Source organism: Eschrichtius robustus, chromosome 5 (genome assembly GCF_028021215.1).
Source record: "Eschrichtius robustus isolate mEscRob2 chromosome 5, mEscRob2.pri, whole genome shotgun sequence".
Classification (NCBI taxonomy): Eukaryota; Metazoa; Chordata; class Mammalia; order Artiodactyla; family Eschrichtiidae; genus Eschrichtius; species Eschrichtius robustus.
In genome coordinates this window covers 79,396,477-79,424,119 of record NC_090828.1, presented here as the reverse complement: position 1 = coordinate 79,424,119, position 27,643 = coordinate 79,396,477, and the positions used below count along the sequence as shown (strand labels likewise).

Sequence of the window (27,643 nt, the reverse complement as noted above, 5' to 3'; positions counted from 1 at the left end):
AGCAACCCATACAACAGGGATAATCACAATCTTACATCCTAGGGTAATTATGAAAAATAAGTGGCATAATGCATATAACATTCTTAGCACAGATTTCTCAACACTTCTTGGTTATTATTATTTTGTTATATATTATTATTGGCATAAATCCATTTGTAGGAAAGGTCCAACATACGTAAACTAAAGTGAGTCACTAATATGATCTTCCAAAATAAAGGGCAGCGTATTACCATATTCCCAAATAGTGGGTCTTGATTTTTAGAGCAGTGGTCTGTTCCTCAAGAATTCCCTGAGGTACCAGGAAAGGATGATGGTTTTATTCTGGGAGTTACAAGCCACAAGCCAGGAGCTAGTGCTAAGGGTGCAAGTTTGGGCTAGTCTGGCACTGATCAACTGCCTTCTTTCCATGATCTTACAAGGGTGAATTGTAATGGCAAGTGTCATATGCATTTTTTGAATATTGTATATTAAAATGCTATATAAAGCTAGGCCCTGATTCTCACTGGGAGAACTTAAGTTTATGAGTCACACTTTCTATAAGCACTATGACAATTTTTATATAAGCATCTCCAAGCCTGCAGCTACACTCTAACAAATTCCACATGAATGGATCTTTCTCTATTCCTGGTGGATCAGCTTTCACTGAAGATACTGTGACTTAGTGGTTATAAAACATTTTTGTAAACATCAAATTTTTCATTTCCCTCAAAGCTAGGTTTTTGAAAAACCCTACACAAATACATCAGGATATATTTCCAAAGGGCCAGGAAAGTTCTTTTAGAAGATTTAGTTCAGTGAAAACGTCACTTCAGACTGACCACATACTAGGAGTAAAACTGACAACTCACATCACTGATGATGTCCCTGGAGGCCTTGGCTGCCACGATCGGGATGGCATCACTTCGCAAGTCGTAGCCTTTCTTCTTTGCTTCTTCATTGGCGAGTTTATACCGACTCTAAATTTGGGCAAAAAAAAAAAATCAGTTACATGTTGACATTCACATCCAAAAACGACAGAGGAGTAAAATAATTCACCAAGTTCTACACGGGTAGGTGCCTGTAATAATCTCACTTTTGAGAGTTCTAAGCTTTCTGCGGTTTTGGCTGAAGTTGAGACTTAAACAGGATACCTATATGGAATATGGCACCTTTGTTTTTTTTATTTTAAAACTTATGTTACATTAGCCATATACAGACATAATTCATGGTTTTAAAACTTTTAGTTATAACAATGAATCAGTTTTGGAAAGAAGTGGAAAAATTAAGCTGAAACTCATGGGTGGCAAAATGTGGGCAGGAGGGAAACTCATTTGATCCTCATTTATTCTGCACCGACTCCGTGCCATGACTGTGCTTGGTACTTGGGAAACAAAGATGAATATGAGGCCTCTCCCATCTTCAAGGTTTCTGGGAGAACTGATGGAAAGACTGATAACCTGAGGAACAAGCTGCCAAAAAGTCAGACCATGAAAAGTGCTTTAACCATATTATTAAGAACGAGCTCCACGGGACTTCTCTGGTGACGCGGGGGTGGACAAGACTCCGCGGTCCCAATGCAGGGGGCCTGGGATTGATTCCTCGTCAGGGAACTAGATCCCACATGCATGGCGCAACTAAGAGTTTGCATGCCACAGCTGGGGAGCCTGCATGCTGCAACTAAGAAGCCGGAGAGCTGCAACTAAGGAGCCCTGGGGCCGCAGCTGGGGAGCCTGACTGCCGCAACTAAGGAGCCCACGAGCCACGGCTGGGGAGCCTACCTGTCACAACTAACACCCCACGCAACCAAATAAATACATAAATAATATTAAAAAAAAAAAAAAGATTGAATGTTTAAAAAAGAAAGAACGAGCTCTAGGAAGGAGCAATTTATTCTGAATTGAAAATCAGGAAGTTTCCTCAGAGGGCATGATCTTGGCATTGGACCCTGAGTGATAAATATGGTTTCAATAGACTGAGATGGTGGTCAAGGGCAGAGGAACTTCCATGAATCAAAGTACAGGGGAGTGAATGTGCAGGGGCATCAAGCGGGGGGGAGGGGGGGCGCGCAGTGCCCGGGGAAGTGGCAGGACAGGACTGAAAAGAATTGGGAGTCGGGCTATGAAGGCCTGGTGCTAAGATAACTTTGTCCTTAATCCTATAGGAAAAGGGAAACCAACAACAATCTTTGAGGAAGAGTGACATCATCAAATTTGCATTGTATCTTCCTATCCTAAATGAGAAAGAAACACAATAGAATTGAACTAAGCTGATAGAGAAAAGTCAGAGAAAGCAGACCAGGCAGGCTAGGCAATCAGTTCAGGCATTCTTCCTGGGCCTCTTCAAACCAAGGGCAACATACAACATCTCTGAGCTTTTGCAGCAAAGACAGAGTTGACAGTTCCAGAAAGGCTGAGTGGCTAGTTACAGGGACCTTTGTCCCTTAAAATATCTGCTCACATAGCACACGCTTTCCTGTAACACTATGGGACCTATAGTGCAGGTTTAGCTGAAAATTCACTTATTTTTGATTTGAGAGTGGGACTTGACAATTTTAGTTTGGGGTGACAATTAAGAGCTAGTTATATAAGCTTTAAAATTATAGTTTGCACCCCTGAAAAATAAAATGACTTAAGGTGGTGGCTAATCAATTTAAATTCTCTCAGTTATATTCTGCAGAGGAGTAACACGCTATTGATTTATGCTGTCAAAGAAACAATATTTTCCTTGCTGGTAGCACAAAGCTGGAAGAAATAACTAATACATCATCGGACAGAATCTTAGATTCACAAAAATCTCCACAGGCTTAAACCAATAGGCTCATTCTAAGAAAAAAATGCAGAGAGATAAATGTCAATCTTTGAACTGAGATTTAAGTTGCCAAATGTATAAATACAAGGTAGAGGAAACCTAGTTTAAGCCCATGTAAGTTGTCTTAGGGTTTTGGTTGACCCCAACTCCCACGCACACCAGCGGCGACATAGCCCCAAGGAGCCCCAAGGCACAGAGTGCAGAAATGGAGGGTAAATGTCCAGAAGAGGAAATGCAATGTCGACTGTACTCTACACTAGTCATTCCTCACTCACAGGATTTTGTTTGGTTCTGAGAGTCACATTCTAGCAGGGATGTCATGTGAGGAATGCCCAGGAGCTTGGGATGTTTGGATTAGAAAGAGAACCTGGGGTGAAGTGGCAGCGGAGGCACACAGCGCTTATGGAGTCGGCACAGTTTGGTTCTGCATGGTCTTAGAGGATTATGTGGGTCTACAGAGAGAAACCATTGACCCAATACATGAGAAGCATCTTCTAAAGGAACTTTCCAGAACAAATAGGTTGATTTATGAGATAAGCACCTCGCCACTGAGGACACTTAAGCAAAGGCAGGATGACGACTTATTGGGCGGGGACTCCTGCACTAGAGGAGACTGACCTCTCAGCCTAAACATCTGTGCTTCTGATATGGGGGCACACGGCTCTATGTTCACAGAAAGTGAATAGGAAATGGGCTTGCTAATATATTTATATATTGACAGATCCTCTCTGTCTCTGTCTGTCTGTCTCTTGGTGTTATTTGATTGTACTGTGATTTTAATCCTTGACTTAAAGCTTGTACATTAAAAATCTTAAATTTTGACCCTAAAGTACAATTTAGGAAAAATAAGTCATATGTGGAAAATACATTTAGCACAGCTATGTATTTAGCATAAGGAGGAGATAAACGTATTTTGGTCTATTGCTAATTTCTTAAATTAATAAAAGAGGAAGGTCTAATTAATCTTCTGGTTACTGCTTAAATCATTCGTTCTTATAATGTGCACTTCCGAAATGATAATATGTGTTACTTGAAGACTGATGTTTAGGTAAGCGAGAAATGAAAGAGTTGGTATTCACACGGAGCAAGAAAAGACATTCTTTACAAAGTTGTCATTTAGTATTACATCACCATGGAATGGATTAATTGAAATATGAAACGCCATGCAAATGTCATAGAATTAGCATCTGCTCCCACCTCACTGTAGTTGATTTTGTTAATTCTCGCCTGCGTAATTTCTGGTGTGTCTGCTGTGATGTGGACCTGGGTCTTGTCTTTGTCCCAGGCTTCCGTATATAAACGCTAGCAAGGAGAACATAAAATGTCATCAGGAAAAAACTTCAGTGTATTGTTAATCGAAACTTCAAGGCCACAAGAACTTTATAAAGAGAAATAACAAAAGGTTACGTATTTTATACACATTATGTATTTTACATGTATCTTCAAGTAAAGTAACCAGTTCATAGTAGAACAGATATGTATGAGTGCCTTCTGATACTCTGAATTGTATGTTAACAAAAGGAAATTTAGAATATCTTTTATGCAGAGATGATTTTCCATAAAAATGTACCGTTTTATCAAAACCATGAAATACCTACTGAAGTAAATGTTAAAATATAAATGACATCGACATTAGGTAGACAGATATGGACAGATATAGAGAGATAGACAGACAGATATCTTTTGTTGCTCACTGCTCTATTTCTTTCTTCTCCTGATCATGCTTCTTTTCCTTTGGTTTAGCTTTAGGAGTCCTACCTTGGTTCTCTGAACTCTGAAGGCTCACCTTGTTCATAGTGATGGCGTTGTTCTTGGCCAACACTTGTTCCGGAGAATCAGTCACGCTGGTAAACCTGAATTGGTCTGGAGGCTGGCGATAGATTTTATCACTCAAAATTTCAGTTGCCCTTTTGCATTTTTCCACATCCAAAGAGCCAATGGGAACCCAGCCGATGCCTCTCAGCCACTGGAGATCTGACTTGTACATATTCTGTTGATACAAATATAGCCAATAAATATTTATCTCTGGCTTGGGAAAACATTTTCATCAAAAGGATATGAAATAAGGTAAGACACTCTTGAAAACATAGTTTGGTGGACAGGCAGGGTATCAGACAATATTCCTTTTTGGTCTGGAGGGTTTGACATTTAACACTCACAGGAAAAGAAGAAATGTTATGCCCCACTTGCAGGGGCTGGTGAGTTTGGTGCCACTTATCCAAGGGGTGTTAATTCACTGATTTCCCACCTTTGCATGTCACTATGATCCTCAGTACTCACGTCGCTCTGGAGGTCGTAGGCCCACCGAGCGTGCATGATGTCAGTCTCGTCGGGCAGGCACGTCCACTGGTGCAGGTAGTTCTTGTAGTCTATGTCACTGACCAAGGTCTGGCACTTCTTGGCCAGCACTACCCCCAGCATGTCCACTGGGCTGCTGAACTTGGTCTTCCACTTCTCAAAGTCCTTCTTGTACTCCCTGTCACTCTGGATCTTGGCCACATGCATGGACCACATCATCTTGGGGTCGTCATGTATTGCTCGGGCACCAATGTGATGGCCAAGCTGCTTACGATAATCTTCTTTGTATTTGAACTAGAAGAAGAAAAGTACTGATTGTCACCTAGTATAACTTGTAGTATAAAATGATTAGTAGGCTCAGATTTTCCTATTCATTAAAAACATGTTTCCTCCCGAATATATAAATAATATGTGTGACTGCATCTTGTAAACCATTGAGAAAATAAAGCTTGTATATGTATACAAAAAAGAAAATAGGGCCCTGTGCCCGGCCAGACCCCGCGTCACCCTGCGTTCAGCCAGCATGCGCCCTCATGTGTTCGGCCTCCGCAGGGCCCTGGGTGCTGCTCCAGAGGGGGGTGGCAGTCAGCATGTCACCACTGGGTGGCCTCGTGCATGCACCGTCGGGCCCCGGGGAGCACGGGTTAAAGATGAAGGAACTAAGACACAGAAAAGTGAACTCATATATTCAGAAGCTCTCTGTTTGAAGATTACACAAGCTATGTTGTCACCAGATTGCAAATAAACTTATTTTAAAAATAAATGAGGGGAGACCTTCAAGATGGCGGAAGAGAAAGACGTGGAGATCACCTTCCTCCCCACAAATACATCAGAAATGCATCTACATGTGCAACAACTCCTACAGAACACCTTCTGAACGCTGGCAGAAGACCTCAGACTTCCCCAAAGGCAAGAAACTCCCCACGTACTTGGGTAGGGCAAAAGAAAAAAGAAAAAACAGAGACAAAAGAATAGGGACGGGACCTGCACCTCTGGGAGGGAGCTGTGAAGGAGGAAGTTTCCACAAACCAGGAAGCCCCTTCACTGGTGGAGACGGGGGGTGGGAGGGGGGAAGCTCTGGAGCCACGGAGGAGAGCACAGCAACAGGGGTGCAGAGGGCAAAGCGGAGAGATTCCTACACAGAGGATCGGTGCTGACCGGCACTCACCAGCCTGAGAGGCTTGTCTCTCACCTGCTGGGATGGGGGCGGCTGGGAGCTGAGGCTCGGGCTTCGGAGGTCAGATCTCAGGGAGAGGACTGGGGTTGGCTGCGTGAACACAGCCTGAAGGGGGCTAGTGCACTACAGCTAGCTGGGAGGGAGTCCGGGAAAAAGTCTGGACCTGCCTAAGAGGCAAGAGACCATTGTTTCGGGGTGCGCGAGGTGAGGGATTCAGAGCACCACCTAAACGAGCTCCAAAGACAGGCATGAGCCGTGGCTATCAGCGCGGACACCAGAAATGGGCATGAAATGCTAAGGCTGCTGCTGCAGCCACCAAGAACCCTGTGTGCAAGCACAGGTCACTATCCACACCTCCCCTCCTGGGAGCCTTTGCAGCCCGCCACTGCCAGGGTCCCGTGATGCAGGGACAACTTCCCCGGGAGAACACATGGCCTGCATCAGACTGTTGCCACGTCACACTGGCCTCTGCCGCTGCAGGCTCACCCTGCATTCTGTACCCCTCCCTTTCCCCGGCTTGAGTGAGCCAGAGCCGCCCGATCAGCTGCTACTTTAACCCCGTCCTGTCTGAGCAAAGAACAGACACCCTCAGGCAACCTACACACAGAGGCAGGGCCAAATCCAAAGCTGAACCCCAGGAGCTGTGCTAACAAAGAAGAGAAAGGAAAATCTCTCCCAGCAGCCTCAGGAGCAGCAGATTAAATCTCCACAATTAACTTGATGTAACCTGCATCTGTGGAATACCTGAATAGACAAAGAATCATCCCAAAATTGAGGCGGTGGACTTTGGGAGCAACGATATATATATATTTTTTTCCTTTTTCTCTTTTTGTGAGTGTGTATGTGTATGCTTCTTTGTGTGATTTTGTCTGTATAGCTTTGTTTTTACCATTTGTCCTACGGGTCTGTCTATCCGTTTTCTTTTATTTATTTATTTATTTTTTGGTTATTTATTTATTTATTTTAGTATAGTTTTTAGTGCTTGTTATAATTTGTGGATTTGTTTTTTGGTTTGGTTGCTCTCTTTTTTCTTTCTTTTTTTTTTATTACTTTTTAATTTTCTAATTTTTAATAACTATTTTTTATTTTAATAACTTTCTTCTCTTTTCTTTCTTTCTTTCTTTTTTTGGTCCCTTTTCTTCTGAGCCGTGTGGCTGACAGGGCCTTGGTGCTCTGGCCAGGTGTCAGGCCTGTGCCTCTGAGGTGGGAAAGGCGAGTTCAGGACATTGGTCCACCAAAGACCTCCCGACTCCATGTAATATCAAGTGGCAAAAGCTCTCCCAGAGATCTCCATGTCAACGCTAAGACCCAGCTCCACTCAATGACCAGCAAGCTACAATGCTGGACACCCTATGCCAAACAACTAGCAAGACAGGAACACAACCCCACCCATTAGCAGAGAGGCTGCCTAAAATCATAATAAAGTCACAGACACCCCAAAACACACCACCAGACACAGCCCTGCCCACCAGAAAGACAAGATCCAGCCTCATCCACCAGAACACAGGCACTAGTCCCCTCCACCAGGAAGCCTACACAACCCACTGAACCAACCTCAGCCACTGGGGGCAGACACCAAAAACAACAGGAACTACGAACCTGCAGCCTGCGAAAAGGAGACCCCAAACACAGTAAGTTAAGCAAAATGAGAAGACAGAGAAACACACAGAAGATAAAGGAGCAAGGCAAAAACCCAGCAGACCAAACAAATGAAGAGGAAATAGGCAGTCTACCTGAAAAACAATTCAGAGTAATGATAGGAAAGATGATCCAAAATCTTGGAAATAGAATGGAGAAAATACAAGAAATTTTTAACAAGGACCTAGAAGAACTACAGAGCAAACAAATAATGATGAATAACACAATAAATGAAATTAAAAATTCTCTAGAAGGAATCCATAGCAGAATAACTGACACAGAAGAACAGATAAGTGACCTGGAAGATAAAAGAGTGGAAATAACTACCACAGAGCAGAATAAAGGAAAAAGAATGAAAAGAATTGAGGACAGTCTCAGAGACCTCTGGGACAACATTAAACGCACCAACATTCGAATTATAGGGTCCCAGAAGAAAGAGACTGAGAAAATATTTGAAGAGATTATAGTTGAAAACTTCCCTAATACGGGAAAGGAAATAGTTAATCAAGTCCAGGAAGCGCAGAGAGTCCCATACACGATAAATCCAAGGAGAAACATGCCAAGACACATATTAATCAAACTATCAAAAATTAAATACAAAGAAAAAATATTAAAAGCAGCAATGGAAAAGCAACAAATAACATACAAGGGAATCCCCATAAAGTTAACAGCTGATCTTCCCGCAGAAACTCTGCAAGCCAGAAGGGAGTGGCAGGACATATTTAAACTGATGAAAGGGAAAAAAGTACAACCAAGATTACTCTACCCAGCAAGGATCTCATTCAGATTTGACGGAGAAATTAAAACCTTTACAGACAAGCAAAAGCTAAGAGAATTCAGCGCCACCAAACCAGCTTTACAACAAATGCTAAAGGAACTTCTCTAGGCAGGAAACACAAGAGAAGGAAAAGACCTAGAAAAACAAACCCAAAGCAACTAATAAAATGGTAATAGGAACATACATATCGATAATTACCTTAGATGTAAATGGATTAAATGCTCCAACCAAAAGACATAGACTGGCTGAATGGATACCAGCTTTACAACAAACGCTAAAGGAACCTCTCTAGGCAGGAAACACAAGAGAAGGAAAAGACCTACAATAACAAACCCAAAATAACTAAGAAAATGGTAATAGGAACATACATATTGATAATTACCTTAGATGTAAATGGATTAAATACTCCAACCAAAAGACATAGACTGGCTGAATGGATACAAAAATAAGACCCATATATATGCTGTCTACAAGAGACCCACTTCAGACCTAAGGACACATACAGACTGAAAGTGAGGGGATGGAAAAAGATATTCCATGCAAATGGAAATCTAAAGAAAGCTGCAGTAGCAATTCTCATATCAGACAAAATAGATTTTAAAATAAAGACTATTACAAGAGACAAAGAAGGACACTACATAATGATCAAGGGATCAATCCAAGAAGAAGATATAACAATTGTAAATATTTATGCACACAATATAGGAGCACCTCAACACATAAGGCAAATGCTAACAGCCATAAATGGGGAAATTGACAGTAACACAATCATAGTAGGGGACTTTAACACCACACTTTCACCAATGGACAGATCTTCCAAAATGAAAATAAATAAGGAAACACAAGCTTTAAATGACACATTAAACAAGATGGACTTAATTGATATTTATAGGACATCCCATCCAAAAACAACAGAATACACTTTCTTCTCAAGTGCTCATGGAACATTCTCCAGGATAGATCATATCTTGGGTCACAAATCAAGCCATGGTAAATTAAAGAAAATTGAAATCATATCAAGTATCTCTTCCAACCACAACACTATGAGACTAGATATCAATTACAGGAAAAATTCTGTAAAAAATACAAACACATGGAGGCTAAACAATACAGTTCTTAATAGCTAAGAGATCACTGAAGAAATCAAAGAGGAAATCAAAAAATACCTAGAAATAAATGACAATGAAAGTAAGATGACCCAAAACCGATGGGGTGCAGCAAAAGCAGTTCTAAGAGGGAAGTTTATAGCAATACAATCCTACCTCAGGAAACAAGAAACATCTCAAATAAACAACCTAACCTTACACCTAAAGCAATTAGAGAAAGAAGAACAAAAAAACCCCAAAGTCAGCAGAAGGAAAGAAATCATAAAGATCAGATCACAATTAAAGGAAAAAGAAATGAAGGAAATGAGCAAAGATCAACAAAACTAAAAGCTGGTTCTTTGAGAAGATAAACAAAATTGATAAACCATTAGCCAGACTCATCAAGAAAAAAAGGGAGAAGACTCAAATCAACAGAATTAGAAATGAAAAAGGAGAAGTAACAACTGACACTGCAGAAATACAAAGGATCATGAGAGACTACTACAAGCAACTATATACCAATAAAATGGACAACCTGGAAGAAATGGACAAATTCTTAGAAAAGCACAACCTTCCAAGACTGAACCAGGAAGAAATAGAAAATATAAACAGACCAATCACAAGCACTGAAATTGAGACTGTGATTAAAGATCTTCCAACAAACAAAAGTCCAGGACCAGATGGCTTCACTGGCAAATTCTATCAAACATTTACAGAGGAGCTAACACCTATCCTTCTCAAACTCTTCCAAAATATAGCAGAGGGAGGAACACTCCCAAACTCATTCTATGAGGCCACCAACACCCTGATACCAAAACCAGAAAACGATATCACAAAAAAAGAAAACTACAGGCCAATATCACTGATGAACATAGATGCAAAATTCCTCAACAAAATACTAGCGAAGAGAATCCAACAGCACATTAAAAGTCTCATACACCATGATCAAGTGGGGTTTATCCCAGGAATGCAAGCATTCTTCAATATACACAAATCTATGTGATACACCATATTAACAAACTGAAGGATAAAAACCATATGATCATCTCAATGGATGCAGGAAAAGCTTTTGACAAAATTCAACACCAATTTATGATAAAAACCCTCCAGAAAGTTGGCAAACAGGGAACTTACCTCAACATAATAAAGGCCATATATGACAAACCCACTGCCAACATCGTTCTCAATGGTGAAAAACTGAAATCATTTCCACTAAGATCAGGAACAAGACAAGGTTGCCCACTCTCACCACTATTATTCCACATAGTTTTGGAAGTTTTAGCCACAGCAATCAGAGAAGAAAAGGAAATAAAAGGAATGCAAATCGGAAAAGAAGAAGTAAAGCTTTCACTGTTTGCAGATGACATGATACTATACATAGAGAATCCTAAAGACGCTACCAGAAAACTCCTAGAGCTAATCAATGAATTTGGTAAAGTAGCAGGATACAAAATTAACGCACAGAAATCTCGTGCGTTCCTATACATTAATGTTGAAAAATCTGAAAGAGAAATTAAGAAAACACTCCCATTTACCATTGCAACAAAAAGAATAAAATACCTAGGAATAAACCTACCTAAGGAAACAAAAGACCTGTATGCAGAAAACCATAAGACACTGATGAAAGAAATTAAACATGATACAAACAGATGGAGAGATATACCATGTTCTTGGATTGGAAGAATCAACATTGTGAAAATGATTATACTACCCAAAGCAATCTACACATTCAATGCAATCCCTATCAAACTACCAATGGCATTTTTCACAGAACTGGAACAAAACGTTTCACAATTTTTATGGAAACACAAAAGACCTAGAATAGCCAAAGCAATCTTGAGAAAGAAAAACGGTGCTGGAGGAATCAGGCTCCTGGACTTCAGAGTATACCACAAAGCTACAGTAATCAAGACAGTGTGGTACTGGCACAAAAACAGAAATATAGATCAATGGAACAGGATAGAAAGCCCAGAGATAAACCCACGCACATATGGTTACCTTATTTTTGATAAAGGAGGCAAGAATATACAATGCAGAAAAAAGACAGCCTCTTCAATAAGTGGTGCTGGGAAAACTGGACAGTTACATGGAAAAGAATGAAATTAGAACACTCCTTAACACCATACACAAAAATAAATTCAAAATGGATTAAAGACCTAAATGTAAGGCCAAACACTATCAAACTCTTAGAGGAAAACATAGGCAGAACACTCTATGACATAAATCACAGCAAGATCCTTTTTGACCCACCTCTTAGAGAAATGGAAATAAAAACAAAAATAAACAAATGGGACCTAATGAAACTTAAAAGCTTTGGCATAGCAAAGGAAACGATAAACAAGACGGAAAGACAACCCTCAGAATGGGAGAAAATATTTGCAAATGAAGCAACTGACAAAGGATTAATCTCCAAAATTTACAAGCAGCTCATGAAGCTCAATATCAAAAAAACAAACAACCCAATCCAAAAATGGGCAGAAGACCTAAAAAGACATTTCTCCAAAGAAGATATACAGATTGCCAACAAACACATGAAAGGATGCTCAACATCACTAATCATTAGAGAAATGCAAATCAAAACTACAATGAGGTATCACCTACACCAGTCAGAATGGCCATCATCAAAAAAATCTACAAACAATAAATGTGGAGAAGGTGTGGAAAAAAGGGAACCCTCTTGCACTGTTGGTAAGAATGTAAATTGATACAGCCACTATGGAGAACAGTATGGACGTTCCTTAAAAAACTAAAAATAGAACTACCATACGACCCAGCAATCAGACTATTGGGCATATATCCTGAGAAAACCATAATTTAAAAAGAGTCATGTACCACAATGTTCATTGCAGCTCTATTTATAATAGCCAGGACATGGAAGCAACCTAAGTGTCCATCAACAGATGAATGGATAAAGAAGATGTGGCACATATATACAATGGAATATTACTCAGCCATAGAAAGAAATGAAATTGAGTTATTTGTAGTGAGGTGGATGGACCTAGAGTCTGTCATACAGAGTGAACTAAGTCAGAAAGAGAAAAACAAATACCATATGCTAACACATATATTTGGAATCTAAAAAAAAAAAAAAAGTGGTTATGAAGAACCTAGGGGCAGGACAGGAATAAAGACGCAGACGTAGAAAATGGACTTGAGGACACAGGGAGGGGAAGGGTAAGCTGGGACGAAGTGAGAGAGTAGCATTGACATATTTACACTAACAAATGTAAAACAGATAGCTAGTGGGAAGCAGCCGCATAGCCCAGGGAGATCAGGTCAGTGCTTTGTGACCACCTAGAGGGGTGGGATAGGTAGGGTGGAAGGGAGACGCAAGAGGGAGGAGATATTGCGATATATGTATACGTATAGCTGATTCACTTTGTTATAAAGCAGAAAGTAAAACACCATTGTAAAGCAATTATACTCCAATAAAGATGTTAAAAAAGTAAATAAATAAATAAAAAGCAAAAAAAAAAGGAAATAAAAACTAAGACATTATTCTGCCATTCAGTGATAACTGCTGATGGAAACGGCTTTTTGTGTGTGTGTGCAAGAAAGAGAGAGAGAGAGAGAATAAAATTAGGAGTCATACTGTATATGGGTTGGGGCCTGCTCATTTCAGTTACTATATAAACATTTTCCTGTGTCATTATATATTCCCTACAAACATGAATTTTAATGACAGCAGGTATTCCATTATATTGGTATATATTAATACTTTTAACCATTCTGTGATCGTTGAACATTTATTTTTAAAGTATGACAGTTACTTCCCATATTTTGGATATAAAGGGAAAATATGCTTTTGACTTCACAGACAAAAGAAATAGAAGGACAAACATTTCTAGAAATGTGAGCAAACCCATATTTTGAAGTAAGTAAATATCTGCAGCCAATCCCAGGATGCAGAGATAAACACATGGTGAGCGTGGATGGTTGGACTTTAAACAGAATAGTGTGTCCCATTCCTTCAGCCCTTGTAGGTTCATTGGTTTACAGGGAATGAATGGGCTGGGTTTGGAAGGGATCCTATGATGAGCTCAATTGTATATAAGTACACATCATGTGGAAAAGCCAAAAGGCTGCCTGAGCTATAGTCAAGTAGACAGTGCTTTTGTTCAGCAGGGCATAGACAGTATTTTGAAATGGATGTTGCTGTGGACTCAGTCATAGCTAGAAGTTAACCTTTATGTTGAGAGTTTTATTACCATTATTTTAAACTATTTACTTACAAAAAACTGTTAGCTAGAAGCTTAACTTCATAGCTTACTTGCTCTACTACATATCTTTGAGAGAGAAAGAAATCTTTGAGCCAAAGCTGAGCAAAGAACTCTACAGGTGCACTTACTTCACTTGCAATGTCTCTGGAGGCCTTGGCCACCCTGATGGGAATGGCATCTATCCGCATATCATAGCCTTTCTTCTTGGCTTCTTCTAGGCCAAGTTTATAGAGTTTCTGAAATGGACATAAATCATCGTAAGTTTGATCTATAAAGTGCAGTGCAAGAAAAAATATATCATGCACCATGAATACATTGCTTACCTCACTGTAATTTATTTTGTTTTGCTTAGCGAGTAAAACTTCAGGGGTGTCTGGCATAATGTGGACAGTGGTTTTATCTTTATCCCAAGCTTCTGTATAGAGATGCTGAAAGAAACAAAAAAAGGATGTGACAAGTACAGGCCAGTGATGAATCTGGTTCTTAATGAGAGTAAAGAGAGTCTGCTCTGTGCGTCAGTACTTGTGACACCTTTACCTCTAGGTGTCTCATATCAGTAAGAAGCACAACACTTACTTAAAAACCACTTTAATACCAAGCAAAATAATTGAATGTGATTTTTCTTTTATCAAGACAGATTTCAGTGTTTACATACACACGTACAAAAATTGATACCCCGCTCAAGTAAAAAAAGGACTTACGTGGTTCATGGTAATAGCGTTGTTTTTTGCCAAAACCATTGGGATGGAGTCCATAAGGCTGGAAAACGTGAATTTATCTGGGTGCTGACGGTAAACATGGTCACTCAAAATCTGGGTAGCTCTCTTGTTCCTCTCATCCTCAAGAGAGCCACTAGGTAACCAGCCAATGCCTCTGAGCCACTGAAGGTCGGCCTTGTACAAATTCTGAAATTGTAAGTAATAAACCACTAAACGTAAGCATAATGATATGCCTTAAATAAATAAAAAATTGAACTATAATACATTATATTATATTACATATATATTTCAATGCTTGGATTCTTGAGAAATTTAAACATTTTGCTATGTCTTGTGAATCCACAAAATATTCAGATTAGAAACCTATTCTGAAAAACTTTTTAAACAGAACACAGAGAACGACCCAACTCTACTAGATCAATAATCTAGAGGTTTCCATCAAAGCAATCGGTGCTTTGCTGGTTCTTTCTTTTTGGAAATAATGATGCTCTCAGATGTCTGTGTGACTGGATAGAGAGTTGGCATTAGTCCAGGGAGTTAGAACTCAGTTGTGTAAACTCAACTCCCCTCACCTTGGGGGAACTTTGATACTTAGGAAAGCAGACATGGTGTTTTGTTGGCCAAAGGAAAATCTTATACTCACGTCGCTCTGGAGGTCGTAGGCCTGCCGAGCGTGCATGACGTCAGTCTGGTCGGGCAGGCACGTCCACTGGTGCAGGTAGTTCTTGTAGTCCATGTCACTGACCAAGGTCTGGCACTTCTTGGCCTGCACCATCCCCAGCATGTCCACTGGGCTGCTGAACTTGGTCTTCCACTTCTCAAAGTCCTTCTTGTACTCCCTGTCACTCTGGATCTTGGCCACATGCATGGACCACATCATCTTAGGGTCATCCTTCACGTCCCGGGCTCCAACGTGATGGCCAAGCTGCTTGCGGTAACCATCTTTGTATTTGTACTGAGATGAAAATGCACAAATCAGATTTTTATTATAAGCCTGTAGAGGTCACAAGCCTGTACAAAATCATCTTGCTTATATCACTGTTGTACGTTGACTTTTGCTAATAAGCACTAACTCAAGGCAATATCCTTCCTTTCCCCTAGAAGCTTATAGAGGTAATAAAATAGATGGAATTCATATAATTGTAGTGTATGCCCCAAATCACCTATGGCCTGGTAACAAGGAATAGTTCCGGGGGCAGCAAATGCACACAGTGGAGAGGCCATGTGGACCAAGGGACTTGGAGAAATGGGTTAGGCGCTAAAAGTACATCAGAAAAGAGATGCACTTGGTGACAAGATGTGTTTAGTAAGTAGTAAAATGAGTGTCTGGTTCCTATGGGGATGATGTCAAGGTCAAGGACTACTTGCAGTAGCAACAGAAGAGAATTTCCTGTTTCATAATGGATTCAGGCATTCAGTGGTGGTGGCAAATTTTGGCATCATTTTGGAAACTGGTTATACTAGGGAAGCTGTCCTAGCAGCCCAGTTGCTTAGAGCATGCTCCTAATAAAGTCATGGGTTCTCATCGCTCATGGACCAACAGTGTTGTTATTCCATGTCCAAAGACGTTGTCCTGGAATCCGAGCCAATTATCCAAAATACATTCTTCTAGTCTCAAAGATAACTGAGTGAGAAAGTATAAACGAGTCAGCAGAGGCAATATAGTACAGTGGGAAGGAATGAGGTTGCCTGGAGTTTCAACTGCATCACCTACTAAGAGTTTGATTTTAGACAAGTTGCTTAAGCAACCCATACAACAGGGATAATCACAATCTTACATCCTAGGGTAATTATGAAAAATAAGTGGCATAATGCATATAACATTCTTAGCACAGATTTCTCAACACTTCTTGGTTATTATTATTTTGTTATATATTATTATTGGCATAAATCCATTTGTAGGAAAGGTCCAACATACGTAAACTAAAGTGAGTCACTAATATGATCTTCCAAAATAAAGGGCAGCGTATTACCATATTCCCAAATAGTGGGTCTTGATTTTTAGAGCAGTGGTCTGTTCCTCAAGAATTCCCTGAGGTACCAGGAAAGGATGATGGTTTTATTCTGGGAGTTACAAGCCACAAGCCAGGAGCTAGTGCTAAGGGTGCAAGTTTGGGCTAGTCTGGCACTGATCAACTGCCTTCTTTCCATGATCTTACAAGGGTGAATTGTAATGGCAAGTGTCATATGCATTTTTTGAATATTGTATATTAAAATGCTATATAAAGCTAGGCCCTGATTCTCACTGGGAGAACTTAAGTTTATGAGTCACACTTTCTATAAGCACTATGACAATTTTTATATAAGCATCTCCAAGCCTGCAGCTACACTCTAACAAATTCCACATGAATGGATCTTTCTCTATTCCTGGTGGATCAGCTTTCACTGAAGATACTGTGACTTAGTGGTTATAAAACATTTTTGTAAACATCAAATTTTTCATTTCCCTCAAAGCTAGGTTTTTGAAAAACCCTACACAAATACATCAGGATATATTTCCAAAGGGCCAGGAAAGTTCTTTTAGAAGATTTAGTTCAGTGAAAACGTCACTTCAGACTGACCACATACTAGGAGTAAAACTGACAACTCACATCACTGATGATGTCCCTGGAGGCCTTGGCTGCCACGATCGGGATGGCATCACTTCGCAAGTCGTAGCCTTTCTTCTTTGCTTCTTCATTGGCGAGTTTATACCGACTCTAAATTTGGGCAAAAAAAAAAAAATCAGTTACATGTTGACATTCACATCCAAAAACGACAGAGGAGTAAAATAATTCACCAAGTTCTACACGGGTAGGTGCCTGTAATAATCTCACTTTTGAGAGTTCTAAGCTTTCTGCGGTTTTGGCTGAAGTTGAGATTTAAACAGGATACCTATATGGAATATGGCACCTTTGTTTTTTTTATTTTAAAACTTATGTTACATTAGCCATATACAGACATAATTCATGGTTTTAAAACTTTTAGTTATAACAATGAATCAGTTTTGGAAAGAAGTGGAAAAATTAAGCTGAAACTCATGGGTGGCAAAATGTGGGCAGGAGGGAAACTCATTTGATCCTCATTTATTCTGCACCGACTCCGTGCCATGACTGTGCTTGGTACTTGGGAAACAAAGATGAATATGAGGCCTCTCCCATCTTCAAGGTTTCTGGGAGAACTGATGGAAAGACTGATAACCTGAGGAACAAGCTGCCAAAAAGTCAGACCATGAAAAGTGCTTTAACCATATTATTAAGAACGAGCTCCACGGGACTTCCCTGGTGACGCGGGGGTGGACAAGACTCCGCGGTCCCAATGCAGGGGGCCTGGGATTGATTCCTCGTCAGGGAACTAGATCCCACATGCATGGCGCAACTAAGAGTTTGCATGCCACAGCTGGGGAGCCTGCATGCTGCAACTAAGAAGCCGGAGAGCTGCAACTAAGGAGCCCTGGGGCCGCAGCTGGGGAGCCTGACTGCCGCAACTAAGGAGCCCACGAGCCACGGCTGGGGAGCCTACCTGTCACAACTAACACCCCACGCAACCAAATAAATACATAAATAATATTAAAAAAAAAAAAAGATTGAATGTTTAAAAAAGAAAGAACGAGCTCTAGGAAGGAGCAATTTATTCTGAATTGAAAATCAGGAAGTTTCCTCAGAGGGCATGATCTTGGCATTGGACCCTGAGTGATAAATATGGTTTCAATAGACTGAGATGGTGGTCAAGGGCAGAGGAACTTCCATGAATCAAAGTACAGGGGAGTGAATGTGCAGGGGCATCAAGCGGGGGGGAGGGGGGGCACGCAGTGCCCGGGGAAGTGGCAGGACAGGACTGAAAAGAATTGGGAGTCGGGCTATGAAGGCCTGGTGCTAAGATAACTTTGTCCTTAATCCTATAGGAAAAGGGAAACCAACAACAATCTTTGAGGAAGAGTGACATCATCAAATTTGCATTGTATCTTCCTATCCTAAATGAGAAAGAAACACAATAGAATTGAACTAAGCTGATAGAGAAAAGTCAGAGAAAGCAGACCAGGCAGGCTAGGCAATCAGTTCAGGCATTCTTCCTGGGCCTCTTCAAACCAAGGGCAACATACAACATCTCTGAGCTTTTGCAGCAAAGACAGAGTTGACAGTTCCAGAAAGGCTGAGTGGCTAGTTACAGGGACCTTTGTCCCTTAAAATATCTGCTCACATAGCACACGCTTTCCTGTAACACTATGGGACCTATAGTGCAGGTTTAGCTGAAAATTCACTTATTTTTGATTTGAGAGTGGGACTTGACAATTTTAGTTTGGGGTGACAATTAAGAGCTAGTTATATAAGCTTTAAAATTATAGTTTGCACCCCTGAAAAATAAAATGACTTAAGGTGGTGGCTAATCAATTTAAATTCTCTCAGTTATATTCTGCAGAGGAGTAACACGCTATTGATTTATGCTGTCAAAGAAACAATATTTTCCTTGCTGGTAGCACAAAGCTGGAAGAAATAACTAATACATCATCGGACAGAATCTTAGATTCACAAAAATCTCCACAGGCTTAAACCAATAGGCTCATTCTAAGAAAAAAATGCAGAGAGATAAATGTCAATCTTTGAACTGAGATTTAAGTTGCCAAATGTATAAATACAAGGTAGAGGAAACCTAGTTTAAGCCCATGTAAGTTGTCTTAGGGTTTTGGTTGACCCCAACTCCCACGCACACCAGCGGCGACATAGCCCCAAGGAGCCCCAAGGCACAGAGTGCAGAAATGGAGGGTAAATGTCCAGAAGAGGAAATGCAATGTCGACTGTACTCTACACTAGTCATTCCTCACTCACAGGATTTTGTTTGGTTCTGAGAGTCACATTCTAGCAGGGATGTCATGTGAGGAATGCCCAGGAGCTTGGGATGTTTGGATTAGAAAGAGAACCTGGGGTGAAGTGGCAGCGGAGGCACACAGCGCTTATGGAGTCGGCACAGTTTGGTTCTGCGTGGTCTTAGAGGATTATGTGGGTCTACAGAGAGAAACCATTGACCCAATACATGAGAAGCATCTTCTAAAGGAACTTTCCAGAACAAATAGGTTGATTTATGAGATAAGCACCTCGCCACTGAGGACACTTAAGCAAAGGCAGGATGACGACTTATTGGGCGGGGACTCCTGCACTAGAGGAGACTGACCTCTCAGCCTAAACATCTGTGCTTCTGATATGGGGGCACACGGCTCTATGCTCACAGAAAGTGAATAGGAAATGGGCTTGCTAATATATTTATATATTGACAGATCCTCTCTGTCTCTGTCTGTCTGTCTCTTGGTGTTATTTGATTGTACTGTGATTTTAATCCTTGACTTAAAGCTTGTACATTAAAAATCTTAAATTTTGACCCTAAAGTACAATTTAGGAAAAATAAGTCATATGTGGAAAATACATTTAGCACAGCTATGTATTTAGCATAAGGAGGAGATAAACGTATTTTGGTCTATTGCTAATTTCTTAAATTAATAAAAGAGGAAGGTCTAATTAATCTTCTGGTTACTGCTTAAATCATTCGTTCTTATAATGTGCACTTCCGAAATGATAATATGTGTTACTTGAAGACTGATGTTTAGGTAAGCGAGAAATGAAAGAGTTGGTATTCACACGGAGCAAGAAAAGACATTCTTTACAAAGTTGTCATTTAGTATTACATCACCATGGAATGGATTAATTGAAATATGAAACGCCATGCAAATGTCATAGAATTAGCATCTGCTCCCACCTCACTGTAGTTGATTTTGTTAATTCTCGCCTGCGTAATTTCTGGTGTGTCTGCTGTGATGTGGACCTGGGTCTTGTCTTTGTCCCAGGCTTCCGTATATAAACGCTAGCAAGGAGAACATAAAATGTCATCAGGAAAAAACTTCAGTGTATTGTTAATCGAAACTTCAAGGCCACAAGAACTTTATAAAGAGAAATAACAAAAGGTTACGTATTTTATACACATTATGTATTTTACATGTATCTTCAAGTAAAGTAACCAGTTCATAGTAGAACAGATATGTATGAGTGCCTTCTGATACTCTGAATTGTATGTTAACAAAAGGAAATTTAGAATATCTTTTATGCAGAGATGATTTTCCATAAAAATGTACCGTTTTATCAAAACCATGAAATACCTACTGAAGTAAATGTTAAAATATAAATGACATCGACATTAGGTAGACAGATATGGACAGATATAGAGAGATAGACAGACAGATATCTTTTGTTGCTCACTGCTCTATTTCTTTCTTCTCCTGATCATGCTTCTTTTCCTTTGGTTTAGCTTTAGGAGTCCTACCTTGGTTCTCTGAACTCTGAAGGCTCACCTTGTTCATAGTGATGGCGTTGTTCTTGGCCAACACTTGTTCCGGAGAATCAGTCACGCTGGTAAACCTGAATTGGTCTGGAGGCTGGCGATAGATTTTATCACTCAAAATTTCAGTTGCCCTTTTGCATTTTTCCACATCCAAAGAGCCAATGGGAACCCAGCCGATGCCTCTCAGCCACTGGAGATCTGACTTGTACATATTCTGTTGATACAAATATAGCCAATAAATATTTATCTCTGGCTTGGGAAAACATTTTCATCAAAAGGATATGAAATAAGGTAAGACACTCTTGAAAACATAGTTTGGTGGACAGGCAGGGTATCAGACAATATTCCTTTTTGGTCTGGAGGGTTTGACATTTAACACTCACAGGAAAAGAAGAAATGTTATGCCCCACTTGCAGGGGCTGGTGAGTTTGGTGCCACTTATCCAAGGGGTGTTAATTCACTGATTTCCCACCTTTGCATGTCACTATGATCCTCAGTACTCACGTCGCTCTGGAGGTCGTAGGCCCACCGAGCGTGCATGATGTCAGTCTCGTCGGGCAGGCACGTCCACTGGTGCAGGTAGTTCTTGTAGTCTATGTCACTGACCAAGGTCTGGCACTTCTTGGCCAGCACTACCCCCAGCATGTCCACTGGGCTGCTGAACTTGGTCTTCCACTTCTCAAAGTCCTTCTTGTACTCCCTGTCACTCTGGATCTTGGCCACATGCATGGACCACATCATCTTGGGGTCGTCATGTATTGCTCGGGCACCAATGTGATGGCCAAGCTGCTTACGATAATCTTCTTTGTATTTGAACTAGAAGAAGAAAAGTACTGATTGTCACCTAGTATAACTTGTAGTATAAAATGATTAGTAGGCTCAGATTTTCCTATTCATTAAAAACATGTTTCCTCCCGAATATATAAATAATATGTGTGACTGCATCTTGTAAACCATTGAGAAAATAAAGCTTGTATATGTATACAAAAAAGAAAATAGGGCCCTGTGCCCGGCCAGACCCCGCGTCACCCTGCGTTCAGCCAGCATGCGCCCTCATGTGTTCGGCCTCCGCAGGGCCCTGGGTGCTGCTCCAGAGGGGGGTGGCAGTCAGCATGTCACCACTGGGTGGCCTCGTGCATGCACCGTCGGGCCCCGGGGAGCACGGGTTAAAGATGAAGGAACTAAGACACAGAAAAGTGAACTCATATATTCAGAAGCTCTCTGTTTGAAGATTACACAAGCTATGTTGTCACCAGATTGCAAATAAACTTATTTTAAAAATAAATGAGGGGAGACCTTCAAGATGGCGGAAGAGAAAGACGTGGAGATCACCTTCCTCCCCACAAATACATCAGAAATGCATCTACATGTGCAACAACTCCTACAGAACACCTTCTGAACGCTGGCAGAAGACCTCAGACTTCCCCAAAGGCAAGAAACTCCCCACGTACTTGGGTAGGGCAAAAGAAAAAAGAAAAAACAGAGACAAAAGAATAGGGACGGGACCTGCACCTCTGGGAGGGAGCTGTGAAGGAGGAAGTTTCCACAAACCAGGAAGCCCCTTCACTGGTGGAGACGGGGGGTGGGAGGGGGGAAGCTCTGGAGCCACGGAGGAGAGCACAGCAACAGGGGTGCAGAGGGCAAAGCGGAGAGATTCCTACACAGAGGATCGGTGCTGACCGGCACTCACCAGCCTGAGAGGCTTGTCTCTCACCTGCTGGGATGGGGGCGGCTGGGAGCTGAGGCTCGGGCTTCGGAGGTCAGATCTCAGGGAGAGGACTGGGGTTGGCTGCGTGAACACAGCCTGAAGGGGGCTAGTGCACTACAGCTAGCTGGGAGGGAGTCCGGGAAAAAGTCTGGACCTGCCTAAGAGGCAAGAGACCATTGTTTCGGGGTGCGCGAGGTGAGGGATTCAGAGCACCACCTAAACGAGCTCCAAAGACAGGCATGAGCCGTGGCTATCAGCGCGGACACCAGAAATGGGCATGAAATGCTAAGGCTGCTGCTGCAGCCACCAAGAACCCTGTGTGCAAGCACAGGTCACTATCCACACCTCCCCTCCTGGGAGCCTTTGCAGCCCGCCACTGCCAGGGTCCCGTGATGCAGGGACAACTTCCCCGGGAGAACACATGGCCTGCATCAGACTGTTGCCACGTCACACTGGCCTCTGCCGCTGCAGGCTCACCCTGCATTCTGTACCCCTCCCTTTCCCCGGCTTGAGTGAGCCAGAGCCGCCCGATCAGCTGCTACTTTAACCCCGTCCTGTCTGAGCAAAGAACAGACACCCTCAGGCAACCTACACACAGAGGCAGGGCCAAATCCAAAGCTGAACCCCAGGAGCTGTGCTAACAAAGAAGAGAAAGGAAAATCTCTCCCAGCAGCCTCAGGAGCAGCAGATTAAATCTCCACAATTAACTTGATGTAACCTGCATCTGTGGAATACCTGAATAGACAAAGAATCATCCCAAAATTGAGGCGGTGGACTTTGGGAGCAACGATATATATATATTTTTTTCCTTTTTCTCTTTTTGTGAGTGTGTATGTGTATGCTTCTTTGTGTGATTTTGTCTGTATAGCTTTGTTTTTACCATTTGTCCTACGGGTCTGTCTATCCGTTTTCTTTTATTTATTTATTTATTTTTTGGTTATTTATTTATTTATTTTAGTATAGTTTTTAGTGCTTGTTATAATTTGTGGATTTGTTTTTTGGTTTGGTTGCTCTCTTTTTTCTTTCTTTTTTTTTTATTACTTTTTAATTTTCTAATTTTTAATAACTATTTTTTATTTTAATAACTTTCTTCTCTTTTCTTTCTTTCTTTCTTTTTTTGGTCCCTTTTCTTCTGAGCCGTGTGGCTGACAGGGCCTTGGTGCTCTGGCCAGGTGTCAGGCCTGTGCCTCTGAGGTGGGAAAGGCGAGTTCAGGACATTGGTCCACCAAAGACCTCCCGACTCCATGTAATATCAAGTGGCAAAAGCTCTCCCAGAGATCTCCATGTCAACGCTAAGACCCAGCTCCACTCAATGACCAGCAAGCTACAATGCTGGACACCCTATGCCAAACAACTAGCAAGACAGGAACACAACCCCACCCATTAGCAGAGAGGCTGCCTAAAATCATAATAAAGTCACAGACACCCCAAAACACACCACCAGACACAGCCCTGCCCACCAGAAAGACAAGATCCAGCCTCATCCACCAGAACACAGGCACTAGTCCCCTCCACCAGGAAGCCTACACAACCCACTGAACCAACCTCAGCCACTGGGGGCAGACACCAAAAACAACAGGAACTACGAACCTGCAGCCTGCGAAAAGGAGACCCCAAACACAGTAAGTTAAGCAAAATGAGAAGACAGAGAAACACACAGAAGATAAAGGAGCAAGGCAAAAACCCAGCAGACCAAACAAATGAAGAGGAAATAGGCAGTCTACCTGAAAAACAATTCAGAGTAATGATAGGAAAGATGATCCAAAATCTTGGAAATAGAATGGAGAAAATACAAGAAATTTTTAACAAGGACCTAGAAGAACTACAGAGCAAACAAATAATGATGAATAACACAATAAATGAAATTAAAAATTCTCTAGAAGGAATCCATAGCAGAATAACTGACACAGAAGAACAGATAAGTGACCTGGAAGATAAAAGAGTGGAAATAACTACCACAGAGCAGAATAAAGGAAAAAGAATGAAAAGAATTGAGGACAGTCTCAGAGACCTCTGGGACAACATTAAACGCACCAACATTCGAATTATAGGGTCCCAGAAGAAAGAGACTGAGAAAATATTTGAAGAGATTATAGTTGAAAATTTCCCTAGTACGGGAAAGGAAATAGTTAATCAAGTCCAGGAAGCGCAGAGAGTCCCATACACGATAAATCCAAGGAGAAACATGCCAAGACACATATTAATCAAACTATCAAAAATTAAATACAAAGAAAAAATATTAAAAGCAGCAATGGAAAAGCAACAAATAACATACAAGGGAATCCCCATAAAGTTAACAGCTGATCTTCCCGCAGAAACTCTGCAAGCCAGAAGGGAGTGGCAGGACATATTTAAACTGATGAAAGGGAAAAAAGTACAACCAAGATTACTCTACCCAGCAAGGATCTCATTCAGATTTGACGGAGAAATTAAAACCTTTACAGACAAGCAAAAGCTAAGAGAATTCAGCGCCACCAAACCAGCTTTACAACAAATGCTAAAGGAACTTCTCTAGGCAGGAAACACAAGAGAAGGAAAAGACCTAGAAAAACAAACCCAAAGCAACTAATAAAATGGTAATAGGAACATACATATCGATAATTACCTTAGATGTAAATGGATTAAATGCTCCAACCAAAAGACATAGACTGGCTGAATGGATACCAGCTTTACAACAAACGCTAAAGGAACCTCTCTAGGCAGGAAACACAAGAGAAGGAAAAGACCTACAATAACAAACCCAAAATAACTAAGAAAATGGTAATAGGAACATACATATTGATAATTACCTTAGATGTAAATGGATTAAATACTCCAACCAAAAGACATAGACTGGCTGAATGGATACAAAAATAAGACCCATATATATGCTGTCTACAAGAGACCCACTTCAGACCTAAGGACACATACAGACTGAAAGTGAGGGGATGGAAAAAGATATTCCATGCAAATGGAAATCTAAAGAAAGCTGCAGTAGCAATTCTCATATCAGACAAAATAGATTTTAAAATAAAGACTATTACAAGAGACAAAGAAGGACACTACATAATGATCAAGGGATCAATCCAAGAAGAAGATATAACAATTGTAAATATTTATGCACACAATATAGGAGCACCTCAACACATAAGGCAAATGCTAACAGCCATAAATGGGGAAATTGACAGTAACACAATCATAGTAGGGGACTTTAACACCACACTTTCACCAATGGACAGATCTTCCAAAATGAAAATAAATAAGGAAACACAAGCTTTAAATGACACATTAAACAAGATGGACTTAATTGATATTTATAGGACATCCCATCCAAAAACAACAGAATACACTTTCTTCTCAAGTGCTCATGGAACATTCTCCAGGATAGATCATATCTTGGGTCACAAATCAAGCCATGGTAAATTAAAGAAAATTGAAATCATATCAAGTATCTCTTCCAACCACAACACTATGAGACTAGATATCAATTACAGGAAAAATTCTGTAAAAAATACAAACACATGGAGGCTAAACAATACAGTTCTTAATAGCTAAGAGATCACTGAAGAAATCAAAGAGGAAATCAAAAAATACCTAGAAATAAATGACAATGAAAGTAAGATGACCCAAAACCGATGGGGTGCAGCAAAAGCAGTTCTAAGAGGGAAGTTTATAGCAATACAATCCTACCTCAGGAAACAAGAAACATCTCAAATAAACAACCTAACCTTACACCTAAAGCAATTAGAGAAAGAAGAACAAAAAAACCCCAAAGTCAGCAGAAGGAAAGAAATCATAAAGATCAGATCACAATTAAAGGAAAAAGAAATGAAGGAAATGAGCAAAGATCAACAAAACTAAAAGCTGGTTCTTTGAGAAGATAAACAAAATTGATAAACCATTAGCCAGACTCATCAAGAAAAAAAGGGAGAAGACTCAAATCAACAGAATTAGAAATGAAAAAGGAGAAGTAACAACTGACACTGCAGAAATACAAAGGATCATGAGAGACTACTACAAGCAACTATATACCAATAAAATGGACAACCTGGAAGAAATGGACAAATTCTTAGAAAAGCACAACCTTCCAAGACTGAACCAGGAAGAAATAGAAAATATAAACAGACCAATCACAAGCACTGAAATTGAGACTGTGATTAAAGATCTTCCAACAAACAAAAGTCCAGGACCAGATGGCTTCACTGGCAAATTCTATCAAACATTTACAGAGGAGCTAACACCTATCCTTCTCAAACTCTTCCAAAATATAGCAGAGGGAGGAACACTCCCAAACTCATTCTATGAGGCCACCAACACCCTGATACCAAAACCAGAAAACGATATCACAAAAAAAGAAAACTACAGGCCAATATCACTGATGAACATAGATGCAAAATTCCTCAACAAAATACTAGCGAAGAGAATCCAACAGCACATTAAAAGTCTCATACACCATGATCAAGTGGGGTTTATCCCAGGAATGCAAGCATTCTTCAATATACACAAATCTATGTGATACACCATATTAACAAACTGAAGGATAAAAACCATATGATCATCTCAATGGATGCAGGAAAAGCTTTTGACAAAATTCAACACCAATTTATGATAAAAACCCTCCAGAAAGTTGGCAAACAGGGAACTTACCTCAACATAATAAAGGCCATATATGACAAACCCACTGCCAACATCGTTCTCAATGGTGAAAAACTGAAATCATTTCCACTAAGATCAGGAACAAGACAAGGTTGCCCACTCTCACCACTATTATTCCACATAGTTTTGGAAGTTTTAGCCACAGCAATCAGAGAAGAAAAGGAAATAAAAGGAATGCAAATCGGAAAAGAAGAAGTAAAGCTTTCACTGTTTGCAGATGACATGATACTATACATAGAGAATCCTAAAGACGCTACCAGAAAACTCCTAGAGCTAATCAATGAATTTGGTA

At 40.6% G+C, this 27,643-nt stretch overlaps 1 protein-coding gene across 2 annotated transcripts in view; it reads right to left on the bottom strand.

Moving 5' to 3' along the window:
* Positions 1–27,643, bottom strand: part of NEB (nebulin) — a 229,140-nt gene that overhangs the window by 114,466 nt on the left and 87,031 nt on the right. Inside the window, exons 56-67 of one of the 2 annotated variants that reach the window (XM_068545120.1) lie at positions 21,513–21,824; positions 21,019–21,222; positions 20,430–20,534; positions 17,294–17,401; positions 15,346–15,657; positions 14,685–14,888; positions 14,307–14,411; positions 14,112–14,219; positions 5,068–5,379; positions 4,574–4,777; positions 3,985–4,089; positions 849–956 (exon numbers count right to left, since the gene is read on the bottom strand). In XM_068545120.1, the coding sequence (XP_068401221.1) occupies positions 849–956; positions 3,985–4,089; positions 4,574–4,777; positions 5,068–5,379; positions 14,112–14,219; positions 14,307–14,411; positions 14,685–14,888; positions 15,346–15,657; positions 17,294–17,401; positions 20,430–20,534; positions 21,019–21,222; positions 21,513–21,824 (2,187 nt within the window). The remainder of the gene's footprint in view (positions 1–848; positions 957–3,984; positions 4,090–4,573; positions 4,778–5,067; positions 5,380–14,111; positions 14,220–14,306; positions 14,412–14,684; positions 14,889–15,345; positions 15,658–17,293; positions 17,402–20,429; positions 20,535–21,018; positions 21,223–21,512; positions 21,825–27,643) is intronic. The other variant, XM_068545119.1, reaches the window with a different exon arrangement.